This window comes from Balaenoptera musculus, chromosome 18 (assembly GCF_009873245.2).
Source record: "Balaenoptera musculus isolate JJ_BM4_2016_0621 chromosome 18, mBalMus1.pri.v3, whole genome shotgun sequence".
In the NCBI taxonomy this organism is placed as follows: domain Eukaryota; kingdom Metazoa; phylum Chordata; class Mammalia; order Artiodactyla; family Balaenopteridae; genus Balaenoptera; species Balaenoptera musculus.
Genome location: NC_045802.1, coordinates 23,996,163 through 24,017,259, shown reverse-complemented (window position 1 = coordinate 24,017,259; position 21,097 = coordinate 23,996,163). Strand labels below are relative to the sequence as shown.

Sequence of the window (21,097 nt, the reverse complement as noted above, 5' to 3'; positions counted from 1 at the left end):
CAGTAGCTGTGGTGTGTGGGCTTAGTTGCCCCACAGCATGTGGGATCTTAGTTCCCCGACCAGGGATTGAACCCACGTCCCCTGCATTGGAAGGCGGATTCTTTACCACTGGACCACCAGGGAAGTCCCGAGGCTCCTAGCATTTTGATGGAGAAAGAAAAAACATGAGTTGTGGACTCTTTGACTGTATTAACTGATTTGGGCATCATGAATTACATTTGTTTAACCTTACACATAAAAGTACAAGACTTAGAGGATATTCTCTAAATCTCTTAATGTAGTATGTCACAGATGATCCTGAATTTCTTAATTTTATTCTGGAAGGCTCTGAGGCTGAGCTATTTTTTTTTAACTGGCCAGGTTTTAAATGTAAATTTATCTTACAGAAAGACAATTATTATAACTTTAACTACCCTACAGCTGCTTGAGAGAGAAAGCCCATATGTTTTTTACTGTTTCTGCTCTAAAATAACAGATGGCAGAAGGTTACACTGTATTTCAGAAGTCAGAAGTGGGGGAGTAGGGGACAGAGAGTGAAGGGTTTCTTGGGTTCTTACAGACTTTCAGTTTTCTAATTATTTTGAAAAAAATTAAAAACAAATTTTGGATTTCTACCCATCCTGACTCCAAAATCAGGCATTCTTTTTCAGCTTTCTCACTTAATTACTTACTATAAAAATTCTTTTCACTAAATATCATCTCCTTTGGTTTTTGCACTTGCTATTGTTTAGTGTGAATAAACAAGAGAATATACTTTGAAAAGAGGTTTTGCTTAAAATTTCTAAACAGCTTCAACAGTTACTAAAAGATTCATTCAACTAATTTACTTTGCATTGTGGGCTTTCAGAGTAATTGACTCAGAAAGAAATGTGTTTAAGTGATTCTGATGAACCTAGGGGCAGGACAGGAATAAAGACACGGACATAGAGAATGGATTTGAGGAAGCGGGGAGGGGAAGGGTAAGCTGGGACGAAGTGAGAGAGTGGTATGGACATACATACACTACCAAATGTAAAATAGATAGCTAGTGGGAAGCAGCTGCATAGCACAAGGAGATCAGCTCGGTGCTTTGTGATCACCTAGAGGGGTGGGATAGGGAGGGTGGGAGGGACATGAGGGAGGAGATATGGGGACATTGTAGAGCAATTATACTCCAATAAAGATATTAAAGAAAGGAAGGGAGGGAGGGAGGGAATAAAGATATTAAAGAAAGGGAGGGAGGGAGGGAGGAAGGGAGGGAGGAGTTTATCAAGTGTATGCCCTTCTCTCATTGACTGCAGTGGGATCAAGCACTCATGTATTTCAGATGATTGACAAGTTGTTGATTGTGTCTACTGGCAAGGAAGTGAGCTCTAAAATGTGTCTAAAAGAATATATATTTTTAGATACCTTAGTAAAATATAGAAAATGTTTATATATGTTATGAGCCAGTAGTGTTTAAAGAATTACTTGATTTATTCTGAGATTGTATTTTTATCAAAATTGGGGTTGTTGGCTGCCCATAGTGTGCTTACTAGTATCCTCTAGTCTGGCCTTGCATTGGTGGCAGAGTGGGAGGGAATGGATCCGGAAGTAGGAGCCAGCATTCTTCATCTTCTGCCTTCTAGCTAGCAGCATGGCCTTGAACACTCCCCTAACCTCTCCAAATGTCAATGTTATCATATGCAAAATGAAAGGATTTATTTCTAAAGCTTTTTTTGGATATATGATATAATGTAATACTTTTATATACCTATTCAATTAATTAAGAACCCGTACCTTGTATTTCTATTCGGATCACATTTTTAACCTAAGAAAGATGCTTTTAATCAACTGTTGTCAACAACAAATGTGACAACTGTAGACATCTTGTCCATATAATTACTCATTCACCCAAAATTTTATAATATTTGGAGTTTCAGAGAATTCATAGACTTCTTAAAACCCATCCATATAATGAGTTAACCCATCTTAACTCATAGTTAAGAACTCCTGCTCTAGTACAAGTATGATGATTTAAGGAATATTGCAACTACTTGAGGGAAAAAAATTCATGTTTGATGGAGTTGGGAGATGATAGCTCATAAATCTGGAAATTATCTCTTGAGGAGGAAGGTTGTTTTGTTTTGCTTCATTTTTAATGGGAAGAAGATAATGGATTTTGTTGTTGTTATTTATTTTCACAATGGTTTATATTTTCTGATTTCTAACTCTACAGTAGTTATATTTAGATAAGGGTATTCCTCACCTGGTACAGTCTGTCTCTATAAGAAGATAATAGATTTTAAATGAAAATGTCTGTCCTTGCAGAGAAAAAGCCAGGAATATTTGGGGAAGTATGAGAACGGGCAACTTTCAATTTTGCCTGCTCTTTTTACAGTTCTTTACCTGTTTGCTTGGCCAGGTCACCACTGAGTGTTATTTATAGGTGGTTGCAAACACTTGACTCCTCCAGCCAGTGCTTCTGAAATTCGTGCATATTCTTTCTCTCACCACCTCACCCCCGCGTGACTTTTCTCTTGGTTTTGCTACCAGCTGGTAAAACAAAGCGAGAACTTCAAATGTGTGATCAACGATAACTTGTTACACATTTCATTATTAGCTTATGCAAAGAAAGTGACACCAGAAAATTAGGTGTGGGAAATGACTGGAAATAAATTTTTTGTAACCAGTTTTAAATGAGCATTCAGATGTGCTTTGGTAAAAAGTAAATTTTGCCTTTTCTTTTAGTGAGATAAAAGGTTAATGCAGTAAAAATGTCTCAGCTCTTTGATCTAATGCTTTTAGGATATCTTTTAGCTTATACTTTTTTAAATTACTGGAGAAAACGATTAGTTGTTATGAAGTCAGTAGTTTGATATTAATGCCTAACGAAAATAGGAAGACAGACTAGGTAAATTTGAAAAACTATAGAACCTCAGAGATCTCTCATAGACTGTCTAATCCAGTGCTTCTCAAAGTGTAGTTTGCCTGTTCATACCAGGCCAGTTTGTTACCTGTGTGCAACAAATCAAAAACTGAAATCAAAAGTAAGCATTCAGAAATCTTTATAGCCATTTGACATTGCTATGGCATCCAAGAAAATTTTTTAAAAAGTGCTTCACCATAGTTTGAGGACACTGATCTAATCAATGCTGCCTACTAAATCTTTCTGCTCCATCCTGGGAAAAATGCCCTGTTAGCTTTCCTTAAAGATATTTAGTGACGGAGAGCTTCCTGCTTTGCAAAGCAGTGCACTGATAGGCAGCGGCAACTACTAAAAAGCTCTTCCTTACACTTAGCTGAAATCTGCCTGCCGCGGCACATTCTCAGTCTTTTTTCCATGTATGTCCCCTTTCAATAAACATATAATGCTCTCTCTTCTTTAATAGTATTTAAATCAAAATTAAATTAAATATTGGGATTAAAAACAAGTCAAAGTAATTTATACTGTTGAATGGGTTTTCCTTAATTACCCTTATTGTAAAAGAAGCCAAATTTGACATGAAGCCCTGGTAATAATATATTACAACTTATTACAATATATTGCATTTAAAAGATGTATTTCAAACATTTAGAAAAAGGAAGATATGATCACTAAGAGTCAACATGGAATCACTAAGAAAAAGTGATGCCTAATTAGCTCAATTTCCTTTTTTGATAGATGTACTAGACTATTATTTGTTTTAGAGGGCTCATCTTTCATTTCCCTTCATTTCAACATTTTAATTAGATTTAAGACTTTGTATAAGATAATTTTGTTTTCTCACATATTAATTTTCCTTGATAAGTGGTGAGATATTTAAAAGTAAAGAACATGGCTTATTTATCTTTAGAACCTATGTGTTTGACATTTAATAAATTCTGATTTTTTTCATGAGTGAATGAATAAGCAAATCAATAAAAAGAAGGCATACAAATTAAATGTACAGATAAAATAGTGTTGTGAAAATGAATATATAATGATCATATCAAAATTTTAAAAGACTTATTAGCTTGATGTGAAATGACCTGAAACTATTCTTTTATTCATTCAGAAATTATTTATTCAACTTCTACAAGGTGTCAGAACATTGTGCTAATAAATCTTGGTATTTAAACTGTAAAACAGGGCAGGGCTTCCCTGGTGGCGCAGTGGTTAAGAATCTGTCTGCCAATGCAGGGGTCATGGGTTCGAGCCCTGGCTCGGGAAGATCCCACATGCCGTGGAGCAACTAAGCCTGTGTGCCACAACTACTGAGCCTACGCTCTAGAGCCCGTGAGCCACAACTACTGAGCCTGTGTGCCACAACTACTGAAGCCCACACGCCTAGAGCCCATGCTCCTCAACAAGAGAAGACACTGCAATGAGAAGCCTGCACACCGCAATGAAGACCCAATGCAGCCAAAAATAAATAAAAATACAATAAATAAATTTTTAAAAAACCCCAAAAACTGTAAAACAGGGCAACTAGATCCTTGTCCTCGTGGAACATACATTCTAGTGGAGGGACAGACAAAAAACAAGTAAACCTATTTCAAATTGCAATAATTGCAATAAAGGGCACAATGGCCTGAGATTATAGAATACAGGAAAGAGGCAACTTTACATGGGATGATTGGGGAGGCCTCTCTGAGGAGCCCTAAGGGATGAAAAGAAGCTAGCCATGTGAAGAGTGGTTGGAAAGTTAAGGAACTAGCATGTTCCTAGGAGGAAAGAACTTATTGTGCTTAAGGGAGAAAACTAGTGTGATAAGGGTGTAATAAGCAAGGGGAGAAGCTGCATGAGGTGAGGTGGTGCCCAGAGTTTGAAAACAGTATGCTTTATGGTAATGAAACACTATAGGTTTTGTATAATATTAATATTCCATAAGATGTCACAGAAAAACCCGAATGACCCAATATTTGGATCGTGTTTGGCCAACCCAATATTTGAACTTTATTCTAAATAGAGTGGGAAGTTACTGTCAGGTTTTAAGCAGTAGAGTGATGTAATTCGATTTACTTTTTTTAAAAGAGATTATGTTTCTCCTCAGTCTCTATTTTTATTTTTAGGTTCTCTTTGTATTGAAGTAGAAAATACAGGCAGAAAAGTTCACATCATAATATATATCTAAGTAAATTTTTACAAACATACTCATATAAACAGCCCCCAGATCAAGGACGAAAACATCACTATACCCCTGAAGAGTATGGGGTACTTTCAAGACCCCTTTCAGTCTACCTCAACCTTAAAAGGAACCACTATCTTGATGTATATATCATAGGTTAGCTTTGTCTCTTGAATGTCTAGTCATTTGCATCTGGCTGCTTTGGGTCAACATTATCTTTGTGCAATTCATCCATATTGTAATGTGGAGCAGTCATTCGTTCATTCTCATTGATGTATAGCAGCCTTAGCAAGGCGTGCACTGTGGACCCCCAGGGGTTCCTAATACTCCTCTAGGAACTTATTTTCTCCCTTTTCAGGCCTTCTTTGGGTATACAAGGTAATTATTTTTTTGAATACCATGTATTTTGTATGAAAGCAACAGTTTTCAAACTTTTTCGTCTCAGACCAAAAAGTGTGTCAGTGGAAATGATCAACTAGAGAGATCAGTGAATTAGAAGAGATTAAATTTAAATTCAACAGGGATAAATGTAATGTTCTTTTAGGTCCCCAAAATCAATTGTGTAAATATAGGGCAGAGACTTGGCAGTGTTTCACATGAAAAAGAGCCATGGGGGTATATTTGATCTAAAGGCTATAAGGTTCAACGGTGTAAAAGCCATTAGAAATAAGCCAGTGCGTTCTTAAGCTGCATTAAAGGGCACACAGTATCTGTATTATGAGACTGAATATTACCACAATCTTCTGTACTTGTCACTCACTTATTCAACTAATATTTATTACCCAGCTGTACTGAGCTGAAGTTAGATCTTGTCCAGAATTTTGTGTCCCTTTCTGGATGCTAGATTTTGGAAGACATTGACAAACTAAGTAGTATTCAGAGGAAACCAAACAGGATGTTGAGGAGCTGGAAGCAGTGTCATATGAGGAATCATTCATTCATTCAACAAAATAGAATATAGCAGAAGTAACATTGTATGAATTCTGAGTCTAGGCCTCAAAAAGCTTTGCAGCTTCAGCCATTACCCTCTTAGAACCTGGAGACTACCATGTGAAGAAGACCAGGTTGGTCTATGCCTCCTGAAGGATAAAAGACCAAGCTGAGAGCAAGGACAAGCCATCCCAGGTAAAGTCCCAGTGAGGCCATCCTGTACCAACCAGCCCTAGCTAACCTGACCCAGCTCAGAAGAACTGCCCAGCTAATCCATGGAATAGTGAGGGAAAAAAAACATTGTTGTTGTTAGCCACTAAGTTTTGGGAGTAGTTAGGCAGAGAAGGCTAGTATGAAAAATGTCACATGATAATAAGAGCTTTTAAGAAAAATAAAGCAGAGTGGGGGAAGGGTAGAGATCAGCAGCTGGAGAGAAGGCAGTTGCAGTATTTCTTATATCATCTTAAAATTCTCTGTAAGGGGATAGTATTTGAGCAAAGACCTGAGGGAGTAGGAAGTCATGCAGAAATCTTAAGAGTATTTTAGGCAGAAGGAAGATCAAGTGCAAAGGTCTTGGAATGAGAACATACTGTGTATTTCTGGAATTGTAAGGAGATTGGCTAGAGTGTAGTGAGAAGGAGAAAAGTGGTAGAAAATATGATTGGAGAGAACATCCAGGGCCAGATGATGACATAGCTGGAGAGCTAATGCTAAGAACTTTGGCTTTTACCTTTAAGTGTAATGGGAATGATATGATCTGGTTTACAATATGAGAAAGTCTGCTTTGGCAGCTATGGAGAAAAGATAGCTATAGGATGTCAAGAGTGGAAGCAAGGAAGTTAGTAGAGAAAATTGTTACCAAAGAAAGAATGATATTGATTTACACTATGGGTTTTGTAACAAAGGAGGTAAAGAATGGTCCAATTCAGGATATATTTTGAAGATAAAGCCAACAAAGCTCATGGGGGTAGTAAAAATGAAGAAGGGTAACTCCTAGGTTTTTGGGTGAAGCAATAATGAATAAGAAACCTTGCTATCGTGAGAAAATTGGAGGACATCTATGCAATATCTAATACTTAAAATGTTGCATGAATATGTGAAGTGTCTCTTCTGTGCCCTTATGGAGGCAGAATTATGTTCACTTAGAAGAAACCATGAGCAGTGAAGATTGGACCTCTATAAGGAAGACTATGCTTGTAGTTGGAGCTATCCTAGTTCCCCTTCATGAGATATCAATCAACTAGTAATTACAAGTACCTACTGGGAGCTAGGCACTGTTCTAGGCACTGGAGCTACAGCAGTGGAAAAAGTGATGTCCAAGCAAAGCAGTAAAGGTAATCTGAGATCGAAAACTGTTGGAGGACAGTTTGTTGGTGATGTAATAGGAGGTATTCATGTATTGTGTAATAGGTAAGAACCTTTTAAGACTCTTCCAACCCTAGGTTTCTGTGATTCTCTAAGGATCTGATAAACTGAATCAGACTCAAAGTATTCTTCAGAGCCTTCTGTCTGTTTTTTCTTTTTTTAAACAGCTATATTGAGATATAATTCATGTACCATATGATTCATCCATTTAAAGTGTACAATTCAGTAGTTTTTGGTATATTTACAGATGTGTACCACCATTACCACAGTCGATTTTAGAACATTTTCATCACCTCAGAAGGAAACTCTGTCATCCTTTAGCTCCACCCGCACCCCATCTCACAATCCTCAGTTCTGTTCCTTTGATCTGTATGTTTGTCTTTGGTGCCAGTACCACACTGTCTCGATAACCTTTGCCTTGTAATAAGTTTCAATTTTTTGAAGTGTGACTCCTCTTACTTTATTCTTTTTTATAGGATTGTTTTGGCTATTCTGGGTCCCTTGCAATTTCATGTGAATTTTAGAATCAGCTTGTCAATTTTTACAAACAAGTCAACTGGAATTCTCATAGAGATTGTGTTGAATCTGTAAGTCAGCTTAGGGAGTATTGCCATTTTAACATTAAATCTATTGATCCGTGGACGTGGGATGTTTTTCCATTTATTTAGATCTTCTTTAATTTCTTTCACCAATATTTTGTAGTTCTAAAGTGTTTTATTCTTTTTGATACTGTTGTGAATAGAATTATTTTCTTTTTTTTATTATATTTTATTTATTTTTATTTATTTATTTTTGGCTGCATTGGGTCTTCGCTGATGTGCGCTGGCTTTCTCTAGTTGCACCGAGTTGGGGCTACTCTCTGTTGCAGTGCTCGGGCTTCTCATTGTGGTGGCTTCTCTTGTTGTGGAGCATGGGCTCTAGGCACGCGGGCTTCAGTAGTTTTTGGCTCTCAGGCTCAGTAGTTGTGGCTTGAGGGCTGTAGAGCACAGGCTCAGTAGTTGTGGCTTGAGGGCTGTAGAGCGCAGGCTCAGTAGTTGTGGCTCGTGGGCTCTAGAGTGCGGGCTCAGTAGTTGTGGCTCGCGGGCTTAGTTGCTCCGTGGCATCTGGGCTCTTCCCGGACCAGGGCTCGAACCCAGTCCCCTGCACTGGCAGGTGGATTCTAAACCACTGCACCACCAGGGAAGTCCCTAGAATTATTTTCTTTATTTCATTTTTGAATTGCTCATTGTGAATGTATAGGAATATCATTGATCTTAATATATTGATCTCATATCCTTCAACCTTGCTGAACTTGTTTATTCAAATAGTTTTTTTGGTAGGTTCATTAGGGTTTTCTATATATAAAACTATGTCATCTGTGAATAGAGTTCGTTTTACTTCTTCCTTTCCAATCTGGATGCAGTTTATTTCTTTTCCTTACCTAATTTCCCTGACTAGAAGCTCAGTACAATGTTGAGAAGAAGTTGTAAGCAGGGACATTTTTGTCTTGGTTCTGATCTTATGGAAAAGCACCCAATCTTTCCCCCATTAAGTGGGGTATTAGCTGTGGGTTTTTCATAGATGCCCTTTGTCAGGTTAAGAAGTTACTTTCTATTCTTAGTTTGTTGAGTGTTTTTATCATGCAATGATGTTGGATTTTGTCAAATGCTTTTTCTGCACGTATTCAGGTTATTATGTGATTTTTGTTTTTTGCTTTTTATTCTGTTGATGTAGTGGGTTACATTAATTGATTTTTGGCTGTTAAACCAATCTTTCATCCCTGGGATAAATCCCACTTGGTCATGGTGTACAAAATTTTTTTAGTATATTGCTGGATTCAGTTTGCTAGTATTTTGTTGAATTTTTTGCATTCACATTCATAAGAAATATTGATCTATAGTTTTCTTGTGATGTCTTTGTTTGGTTTGTTATCAAGATAATATGGGCCTTGTAAAATGAGTTAGGAAGCATTCCCTCCCCTTCTATAAACCATCTAGACCTGGGTTTTCTTTGCATAGTTTTTTGATTACTGATTCAGTCTCTTCACTTGTAATAGATGTATTCAGATTGTCCATTTTTTCTTGAGACAGTTTCAGTAATTTGTGTCTTTTGAGGAATTTGTCTAATTTTATATGTGTTTTCTAATTTGTTGAAATAGTTATTTATAGTACTCCATTATAATTATTTTTATTTCTGCAAGGTATGATAGTAATGTCCTCTCTTTGATTTCTGATTCTAGTAATTTGAATCTGTTTTCTTTTTTTCTTGGTCAGACAAGCTAAAGGTTTATTTTGCTGGTCAACAAGCTAAGGACTTCTTTTCAAAGAACCATCTTTTGGGCTGGTTGATTTTCCCTATTGTTTTTCTATTCTCTCTTTCATGAATTTTTGTTTTAATTTTTACTATTTCCTTTCTTCTTCCTGCTTTAGGTTTAGGTTGCTCTTCTCTTTCCAGTGTCTTAAGGTTGAAGTTTAGGTTATTGATTTGAAATCTTTTTTTCTTTTCTTTTTTATTTAATTTATTCATTCATTCATTCATTCATTCATTCATTTATTTTGGCTGCGTCGGGTCTTAGTTGAGGCAGGCAGGATCTTCGTTGCGGCATGTGGGGTCTTTTGTTGTGGTGCGCAGGCTCTTCCTTGCAGCACATGGGCTTCTCTCTAGTTGTGGTGTGCGGGTTTTCTCTCTCTAGTTGTGGCGCACAGGCTCCAGGGCTCGTGGGCTCTGTAGTTGTGGCACATGGGCTCCAGAGCACGTGGGCTCTGTAGTTTTGCGGCACGCAGGCTCTCTAGTTGAGGCGCGCGAGCTCAGTAGTTGTGGCATGCAGCTTAGCTGCCTCGTGGCATGTGGGAACCTAGTTCCCGGACCAGGGATCGAACCCGCATCCCCTGCATCGGAAGGTGGATTCTTTGCCACTGGACCACCAGGGAAGTCCCTAGATCTTTTTTCTTTTTTAACCCAGGAACTTAAAACTGTAATTGCGCTCTAAGCACTACTTAAGCTATGGCCTGTATTTATTCCCCAAATTTGTCCTTGCTGTTGATTTCTAATTTCATTCAATTGTGGTTGGAGAACATAATGTATTGTTTCTATCCTTTTAATTTATTGAGGTTTGTTTTATGGCCTATCATATGGTTTCTCCTAGAAAATGTTCCATGTGCACTTGAGAAGAATGTATATTCTGTTGTTGGGTGGAGTGTTCTGTAGATGTCTGTTAGGTCTAGTTGGTTTTAAGTGTTGTCCAAGTCTTCTACTTCCTTGTTGATCTTCTGTCTAGTTGTTCTATCCATTATTGAAAGTGGGGCATTAATTCTTATTGTTGAATTGTCTGTTTCTCTGTTCATTTTTCTTAGTTTTTGTTTCATATATTTTGGTGCTCTGTTGTTAAGAGCATACATATTTATAGTAACACTTTTTTGTTTTAAACTCTATTTTGTCTCATGAGTATAGCCATTCTAGTTTGTCTGTGGTTGGTGTTTCATGATACATCTTTTTCCATCCTTTTACTTTCAATTTATTTGTGTTTTTGAATCTAAAGTCTGTCTCCTGTAAACAGCCTTTAGCTGGTTCATGTTTTTTTAATCCAACCCGACAACCTAATGACAGATTGGATTGTTTATTCCATTCACATGTAATTTTATTATTGATATAGTTGGATTTATGTCTGCATTTGCTTTTTTAAAAAATTTTATTTATTTATTTATTTGCTGCATTGGGTCTTTGTTGCTGTGTGTGGGCTTTCTCTAGTTGCAGTGAGCGCGGGCTACTCTTCGTTGCGATGCGCGGGCTTCTCATTGCGGTGGCTTCTCTTGTTGCAGAGCATGGGCTCTAGGTGCATGGGCTTCGGTAGTTGTGGTGCGCAGGCTTAGTAGTTGTGGCACACAGGCTGTAGAGCGCAGCCTCAGTAGTTGTGGTTCACGGGCTTAGTTGCCCTGCGGCATGTGGGATCTTCCCGGACCAGGGCTTGAACCCGTGTCCCCTGCATTGGCAGGCAGATTCTTAACCACTGCGCCACCAGGGAAGTCCCTGCATTTGCTTTTTGTTCTCCATGTCATGTCTTTTTTACCCCTCTGTTAGTCTTCCTTTATTGCTTTCTTTTGCACTGAATATTTTCTAATGTAGCATTTTGATTTTATTATTTCATTATTTTTGAGGGTTTTTAAAAGTGATTGCTCTAGGGTTTACCATATACATCTTAATTTCTCAGAATCAGCTTCAGATTTATACTAGCTTAATTCTTATAATATATATGGAAATATTACTTCTATATAGCTCTATTCCCACTTTCCCCCTTTTGTGGTATTATTGTTATACACATAACATCTACTAATATTACAAGCTGAACAGTACATTGTTAGAATCATTACTGTCTGTTGTTATTTTCTTCATCTATAACAGCTTTGCTCCTATACACCTTTGTGCTATTACTAGCACATGTATTATGCATGTATTATATTTCTATGTTACAGACCAAACAGTACATTTTATGCACATTTTTTTATAATTACCTTTTCAATCAGTTAAGAGAAGAAAGCAAAATAGGCATTTATATTGTCTTTTATAATTACACAGTTACATTTACTAGTGCTCTTTGCATATGTAAATTCAGATTACCATCTGAGGTCACTTTCTTTCAGCCTAAAGAATTTCCTTTAGTATTTCTTCTAAAGTGGATTGGTTAACAATAAATTCTTTCAGTTTTTGATTATCTAGGATAGTGTTTATTTCACCTTCATTTCTGAATAACAGCTTTGCTGAATGTATAGCATTCTTGGTCAACAGTTTTTTCTTTGAGGACTTTATGTTATACCACTGCCTTCCTGGCCTCCATTGTTTCTGCTAAGTTAGCTTTTTATGTTATTGGGTTCCTTTATAAGTGTCACACTGTCTTTCTCTTGCTACTGTTAAAAGATAAACTGAGGCATATTAAAAATTTTAAGAGTTCGTTTGAGCAAAAATTGATTTGAATTGGGCAGCAGCAAACCGAAAGTGGTTAGGAGCCCTCTAGTGGAAAGATTTTTATAGAGAAGAGGCAGAATCAAACCAAGAAAATTATTTGATTGGCTGTAGTGTAAGCATTTGCTTTACCTGGAAAAGTCTAGTTGGCTGTTTGTGATTAGTTGTCCTCAGGTTTTAATTTCTTAATGTTGAGAGATTTATAGCCTTAGGTTTTAGTTTGATTATGTAGTCTACTAAGGCATTAAAGCCACCTCAGTCTAATGGCCTCATTTTTTAATTAATTTAATGCTACCTTCCATATTTTCTCCTTGTCTTTGACTTTTAGCATTTTTTAATGATGTGTGTTTTAGGCCTTATTAAATTTATCCTACTTGGAGTTTGTTGAGCTTCTTGGATGTGTAGGTTATTGTTTTTCAATAAACTTGGGAAGTTTTTAGCCAGTATATCTTTAAAGATTTTTTTTCTCCTTTCCTCTCCTGGTACTCCCATTTCATGTATTTTTATGGATTTTATGATGTCCCACATTTCTATGAGGATCCGGTGTTTTCTCCTTCATTCCTTTTTCTCTCTGATCTTCAGTTTGCATAATTGCAATCATTGTATCTTCAAGTTTGCTCATCCTGTCTTATGCCAGTTCAAATCTACTCTTGAGCCCCTCTAGTGATTTTTTTTTTTTTTTAATTTTAGTTCTGTGAATGTATAATGGCTACTTTGGAATCTTTTTCCATAAATCCAGCATTTGGTCACTCTCAGAGGTAGTTTCTGTTGCTACTTTTTTCATGATGTGTGTATGGGTCATACTGTCATACTTGCCTGTTCCTTTACATGCCTTGAAATATTTTGTTGGAAACTGAATATTTTAGATTATGTATTATAGCAGCTCTGGGTATTGGTCTGCCACTCCACACCCCCCAGGGTAGCTTGTTATTATTATTTGTTTATTAACTGGCTGGATTACTTTAGTGAAATAGCCAGAGGTCTTCTCAGCTTGCCTCTCCTGGTGTGAAACCACCATGCCTTGTGGACTGGGAAAAGAGCTGTTGAGGTCCCAGTATTTATTCTAAGGGAGCCATGTCCACGGTAGAGCCTCTGTTCCACTTTCCTGTGACTAAGCCTCAGCACCAGGCAACTGGGAGTAGGAAGAGAAATACAAAAGTCCGTCCTACTCCTCCCAGAAAGAAAGCCCTCTGTCCAGGAGCTGGGGAGAGGTGGAGCCCTGTGTTCCTGCTAGACCAGTCCAGCATGGAGTCTCTGCCTTGCTGAGCTGGGAGGGGAATAGGAGGGAGCCGTTTACCACAGATTCCTACCTTTCCTACTGACTTTTCATAGATCTTCTCTAGTAGATTTTTCTTTCTTCCTTTTTTTTTTTAAGACCGTTTCTAGAGGTTTCAAATGGTTGGGGGTTATTACATAGTTTTCACCAGTTTCACTGGGGAGCAGATCAGTGGAACTCCTCTGAAGTTCAGAGAAGTCAGTCTCCAATGTGCTTCTTTGTGATTTTAACATATTTCTTTTAAGATGGGTGGCTTTTAAGAACCCTTCAAATCAGCAGATGGCAATACTTCTTACTTCTGTTTTACAGATTTGGGATGTAGACATTCATAAGTTTTAACGAGAGTTAAGGAATATATGGATCTGCATAAGGAAGACCCAAGGAAAAAAGGAACTTATATATTCTTAATCCTCGCATTGGTGTACTTTCTGTGAAACTCACATTAGTAATAAATTATACAGGCGTACCTCAAAGATACTAGGTTCAGTTCCAGACCACTACAATAAAGCAAATATTGCAATAAAGCAAGTCACACGAATATTTTGGTTTCCTAGTACATACAAAAGTTATGTTTACACTATACTGTTGTCTGTTAAGTGTGAAATAGCATTATGTTTAAAAAACAATGTATGTTCATACCTTAATTAAAAAATAAACCTGTTGTAAAAATGGCACTGGTAGACTTACTTTACACAGGGTTCCTGCAAACCTTCAATTTGTAAAAGACTCAGTATCTACAAAGTGCAATACAACAAAGCATGAGAAAACAAGGTATGCCTGTACCTAACTTTGTAACAATTGTTAGTTGTAGAATATTTGCTTATTTTCTCTTGTGCTGGTTAGGATTGTTCTACCCAGATGTTTTGCAGATATTTATTTTTAAAGCACCCACTCCTAACACACTTGTTTATCCTGTTTTCTGTCTCTCTGGAGTGATTTTACTTTTCTGAAACTGGTACTTGATTTAAGAAAATAAGGGAATAGTGATTCATCACTTCCTTCTCCCCATCAAGGACACGTCTCGACTCTCTTCTGTGTACTCAGAGCTGTGTTGATAATACAGAGAGATGTAAGACATGATTGCTCTTCAAGGTATTTATTATCTAATGAGTAGATAGACATATACTTTAAAAGTAAACCACAAGGCATGATTTCAATCTTCCTAAGAAGGAAGAGGACCTGGGATGGGGTTACCGGCTTGAAGAAAGTAGAAAAGGTTTATAACAATCAAATGTTTAACATGGTAGGAATTTAATAAGCAAAGAAGTTTGTAAAGAGAGTGAGAGACAGTGTGGTGTGGTAACCTTTCTGGGAATCCTGACTCCACCTCATTTTAACTCTGTGGCTAGTGTTGGGCAAGTAACTAAACTTTTTTGTGATTCAGTCTCTTTATGTAATGAAAATAAGAATTGAGCAACTGCAAAGGATAGTTGGATGAACCAAATGAAATACTATATTAGAATAATGCCTGGTTACTATGCTCATCACAGTGGTTTTGATCATGGGTTTGCTGAGCCCCAGTGATTTTTGGACAGTGTGAATTGATAGTGTCATCAAACTTCATTGAGGTCAACATATATCCAGTGTTAGTTTTTCGATAATTTTGTTTAATTCATTTATTTATTATTTTTTTATTTCTGGCTACATTGGGTCTTTGTTGCTCTGTGCGGGCTTTCTCTAGTTGCGGTGAGCGAGGGCTACTCTTCGTTGCAGTGCGCGGGCTTCGCATCGTGGTGGCTTCTCTTGTTGCGGAGCACAGGCTCTAGGCGCGTGGGCTTCAGTAGTTGTGGCAGGTGGGCTCAGTAGTTGTGGCCCATGGGCCCTAGAGCGCAGGCTCAGTAGTTGTGGCACACGGGCTTAGTTGCTCCACGGCATGTGGGATCTTCCTGGACCAGGGCTCGAACCCATGTCCCCTGCATTGGCGGGCGGATTCTTAACCACTGCTCCACCAGGGAAGCCCTGGTAATGTAAATTCTTTACATTTTTTATCATTTAAGATTTTTTGGCTATGTTTGGCCCTTTACATTTTATTATGTTAGGAACTATCTCATCAATTTGCATGTGCACATGCACAATTCACACACAAACCTCCTAGGTTATGATTGGGATTGCTATGAATCTGTAGCTCTGTTTGGGGCAAATTGACATCTTTACAATAGTGAATTTTTCCAATCCGTGAACAAGACATCCTTTCATTTATTTAGGTCAGATGTAATTTATTCAATGAGATTTTTCAATTTGTAGTCATATGCATAATTTGTTAAATTTATCCCTAGGTATTGATTTTTCAAATGCTATTATAAACTGTGTTGTTTTAAAAGTTATATATATATATATATAGTTATTTATTTCTAGGGCATGAAAAGTTAGTTTTTGTGTATATTGCTGTCATAGCCACCATTTTGTTAAATTTGGTTATTAATTCTATGATTTTGTCTTTAGAGCCTTTTGGTTTTCTTGCATACTTAGTCATGTCATTTGTGAAGAATGATAATTTCTTTCTGTCCAATCCTTTGCAGGGACGGGTGGGGGGGGCAATAGAGGAGGACATTTATTTCAATGTCTAGAACCTCCAATGAAGTGTTAAATAGAAATGATAATAGGTATCTTTTTCTTGTTGCTGATATAAGAGCCAAAGGTTTCAACATTTTACTACTAAGTATGATATTTGCTATATTTTTTTTAACTCCTCTCGCATAAAAGAAATTTCCCTGTATTCTTAGCTTACTGAAAGTTTTTATTGTGAATGTACGTTTTCTGCATTTGTTGAAATGATTATACATGTATTCTTCATTCTGTTAATGTGATGAATTACATTGATTAATTTTCTAATGTTGAAGCCAGTGTTGGATTTCTGATATAAACCTTACTTGGTTGTGAATTTAGTCTGATTTGATAAGCTGATATTTGTTTGTTTTTGCATGATTCACAACACTTCTGACTACCTTCCCAAAGTTTTATGATTTTTGATTGTGGCTTGGGCCGTTTAAATGAAGGTGCATTCTGCAGTTGTAGGATGGAGTCTTTTAAGTATGTCATTTAGATCAAGTTTGTTCATCATGTTATTCAACCTTTTGATATTCTTGTTAGTGTTTGTTTTTGTCTAATTCTGCTAGTGGTATATTAAATCTCCCACTGATTATGGATTTGTATATTTTCCCCTTTAGTTCTGTGTTTTCCTTATATATCTTGCAGCTATGTTATTAGGTATGTTCAAATTTAAGATTGACTCTTTTAACCCTATGAAATTTCCCACTTTATCTCTAGTATTGCATTTTGCCTTAAAGTGTACTTCATCTGATAATTAGCATACCAATGCCAGCTTTATTTTCATTAGTGTATGCCTTTTTATACTCTTAAAAAGATGGTCTCTTATAACCAACATATACTTTGCTGGTTTTAATTCATCAACTATATTAAGATATAATTTGCATACAATAAAATATATATTTAAATGCACAGTTTGATGAGATTTGACAAATGTATACACCCATGTAACCAGTAATATAATGAAGACATAGAACATTTCGAAACTCAAAAGGTTCCTTGGTGTCCCTTCTCATTGCCAATCCCTACCCCAACTTGGACAATCACCGTTCTCCTTTCTCCCACTATTGATAGGTTGTGTCTTTTCTAATGTTTCATGTAAGTGGAATTGTACAGTATGTACTATTTTGTGTCTGGTTCGTTGAAGAGATAAAGCAGTGCAGAATATTGGGCTCATCACAGTGCATTTCCTCATCTCCAAGATCTTGGCCCTCAACACCTGGCTGACTTGGTAGACCTCCAGTGCTTTCATACTGATGTGTTTGAATTTTATTAAAGTCTTCTAGTTGGTGTTAATGGGAGGGTTGGTTTAAAACCTGATAGTTCATGATAGCCCAAAGCAGAAGAGCTCCACTAGTATTTAGTGAAAGTACAAAGGTTCAGAGATCAAGAATGAGGGTGAGTATTCTAATTAAATGGAATCCAGATGATTCCCCCAAGAAACCTGAGCAGGATCGAAAGATTCAAAACTGTACTGTTTCCATTAAATAAAGGATCCTATATATTTTATATCAGTCAAGATTTAGTGCCAGAAACCAGATGTTTTAAGCAGGAGAGCATTTAGTGCAGGGAATGAATGGTTACAAATTGTTGGAAGGTCTAAAGGAGAACATTTTAGACTTGGCTTACAAGAATGGCTCCCCTGGTAATTACAGAGCTGCTCTGTCAGGAGAGCTACTCATTGACTACCTCATGGACTGCCACTGGAACTGTACGGAAAGCACAGTTGCCGCCATCACTACACCATGATTTCACTTGCTAGCAGCAGTAATATAGAGGCCCAGCAAGGAAACCTTTCTCTTCAGCCTTTCAAATCTCACAAGACTGCCTCTCATTGATAGATCCTAATTTTAATCAAACACTACTTGAAGAGAATATAGGAATCGTAGTTTTAGGCTTAGGAGCTTTTCCAAGTTTTAGGAAAGTAGAATGAGTGCCGAACCCACAGTTTCTGCCATGCACATAATTGAAAAGTCCAGTGTCCCTCTAATTAAAAGAGGGTGAAGGGTAATTCAGTTATTCTGAATAAACTGTCAGTTTTTTTCCTTTAACATTGCCATCAATAAATATAATGTTTAATGAGACTTTCGATCTTCCATGCCTTTGATTTTTTTTCTTTCTGCTAAATGAGCATGTTATGGCCAGTGATTTAAATATCCAGAATGCATATCAATCAATTAAAGGTTATGTTTGAGTTCAATTAATATTTTAGTATTTGTTGAGGATATACAAGATGCCTGGCATTACATTGATAACTCTCAAAATTTAAACAGCTTGTTACCAAGATTGACATTACCTAATTCTGAGATCATTTTCAAAGATAATCCTGAAGTCAGTTTATTTCATAATCAAGTGCATATGGAAACTTGCATCAATTTCATTTGTAATTCTTATTGTATATTCAAGGACACTCTGTGATATAATCCGTAAGTGTTTATAGCGATTCAGATCTTGATGTGAAAATGTCAGTGATATCCTCAAGGGTAAAAAGCTAACTATAGCTCCTTCAGCATTGCCCTTATGCTGTTCTGTTTCCCTGCTTTCTCCCCCCCCCCTTTTTTTTTCTTTTTCCTTTTTAAAGTGGGTGGTATGATATCAGTAAAAGGCCTGGATAAAGTCAGGACAATATACACACCAATGCTATCTAGATGTTTTTGGTTTGTTGTGAGCTACTGAGGTCTTATGATGTTTTCAACAGCTATAGATCATTTGTACTCAAGGGGAGAAAAAAAAATAAAAACAAACACAAAGAGACTGGTGAACTGTAATATGATTGTTAGTTCTAGTGTTAGGCAATGAAAGTGTTCAGGACTAGAAGTTAGAAGGCGTATGATGCTTAAATAGCTTTAACGTGACAGTTTCGGGGCCAGTATTTTTTTATGTCAAATAGCGTCTGTTTGTGATTTATAATGATTCTGAATTTGAAATTCACCTCAGTTTTCCTCTTGCTCTTTGCATTAGCAATAATTCATTGTGAAGAACTCTAAAAAAGAAATGACAATTTTATTTTAGGGCACAGTCACTCTAAGTCTGTACTCCATAAGTATTATATTTCATTTGAGACTTTAAAAAATGTCAGTAATGAAGTGTGTTTTAATCCATTTACTTTTCTTTGTCCTCTCAGGTGGATCTCCTTACTTAGCAACCAAAATTAATGAAGCAAAAGACTTGCTAGAAGCAGCCACCAAACACTGATTGATGCTCAAGGACCACTCTGAAGGAGAAAAAGGGGGACCTTATAAAAAATGTCCTGCAAGTTAATCTAAATCATGACCTTCATAATTTTCATACATGTAGTGACCACAATCATTTCTTCCACTACTAAGCTATATAATAATAAAAGATGAACAATCCATCTTTGTTTTATCTTCCGGAGGAACACGTTAAAATTCAATCACTGATCTTTCCCCCTTATTTTCTTCCTCTCTCTGGTAGTCATACATTCTAAGACTTCTGTTAGTCCCGAATTCCTCCCACCCCCCCTCCCCCCTAACCCCCCATACAAGTATAATCATCGGTAATATAACTGGAATTTGTGAGCGATGGGTAGAAAGTTTCTTGCTGCCTATATTTATGCTCGTGTTGTCCCTTGTTTCCTCAGAGGAATTTAGTACTCTGCCTATGTAAGGTGCTTTAAATATTTTGAGACCAAACACTGACTGCCATCCCGGGGAAGTGATTTGAAAGTTGATTGAATTTACTAAATGGTGTTTTGTAAAGCAGTGGTTAGGAAAGAACTCGGCTCTCCCTGAGACCCTATAACTGAAGCATGAGAACTTGGAGAGCTACTAAAATGATTAAAGGTTTACAAAATGAACCCTGTGAGGAAAGCCTGAAAAGAGCTGGGAGAAGTCTGAGGGATTTGTATTTAATTATAGTCTTCTGGTACTCTATATTTATTCAATTATTCATTCTACAAATATTTATTAACCACCTGTAACGTGTGAGGCACTGTAAGTTTCCTCGAGAGTTACAGGTGTGAACCAGTCGTGGATCCTGACCCAAAGGGACTTACATTTAGGGAAAAGATAAACCACACGAACACTATTTGAGAGGCAATGCTAAAGAAGTTCAAAAACAGAAAACAATATTTTAAATTGAGCATCAGGGGGAGCTTCATAGAATCACGAGTAGCATAGACGTTGGCTTTAAAAACAATGAGATATACCATATGATTGGTGACTCTTCTGTTTCCCCTGAGATCAGTCACAATTAGCAGAAATAGGATGTATTAGTTAGTTTGATTAGAGCGCAGGGTTTCTCCAAAGCAGGGGATGACCACATGGTCTGGAAGTCCTGGCCCTGAAAGGTACAGCGTGTTAAATTATTTTCTCAAGACAGCCCCTGGTCATCATCACTTTACTATTCCAAAAGCAAGAAAAGAGACTCAGAGGCAGAATACCAGCATTATTTTCTAGTACTCCTTTACAACCCTGGGTTCATCCCAGATAAGATGAACTATTGTATTTCATCTATCTTAAAATGCTTTCTTAATATTCTAGACGCATGTTTCAATTTATGACATCCTGTAGTGGGGGAGTTTTCTTTTTTTTTCTTAACATCTTTACTGGAGTATAATTGCTTTACAATGGTGTGTTAGTTTCTGCTTTATAACCTAGTGAATCAGCTATACATATACATATGTTCCCATATCTCCTCCCTCTTGCGTCTCCCTCCCTCCCACCCCCTAGGTGGTCACAAAGCACCAAGCTGATCTCCCTGTGCTATGTGGCTGCTTCCCACTAGCTATTTTACATTTGTAGTGTATATATGTCCATGCCACTCTCACTTTGTCCCAGCTTACCCTTGCCCCTCCCCGTGTCCTCAAGTCCATTCTCTACGTATGCGTCTTTATTCCTGTCCTACCCCTAGGTTCTTTAGAACCTTTTTTTTTTTCTGTTTAGATTCCATATATATGTGTTAGCATATGGTATTTGTTTTTCTCTTTCTGACTTACTTCACTCTGTATGACAGACTATAACTCCATCCACCTCAC

The 21,097-nt window shown here is 37.1% G+C and overlaps 1 protein-coding gene across 1 annotated transcript in view; it reads left to right on the top strand.

Annotated features, from left to right (window-relative positions):
* DNAJC15 (DnaJ heat shock protein family (Hsp40) member C15) overlaps nt 1-19,456 on the top strand; it is a 65,406-nt gene extending 45,950 nt beyond the window's left edge. Inside the window, exon 6 of the mRNA XM_036831125.1 lies at nt 19,226-19,456. Within this exon, the coding sequence (XP_036687020.1) occupies nt 19,226-19,296 (71 nt within the window). The 3' untranslated portion in view covers nt 19,297-19,456. The remainder of the gene's footprint in view (nt 1-19,225) is intronic.
* Nucleotides 19,457-21,097: the final 1,641 nt, after the last annotated feature.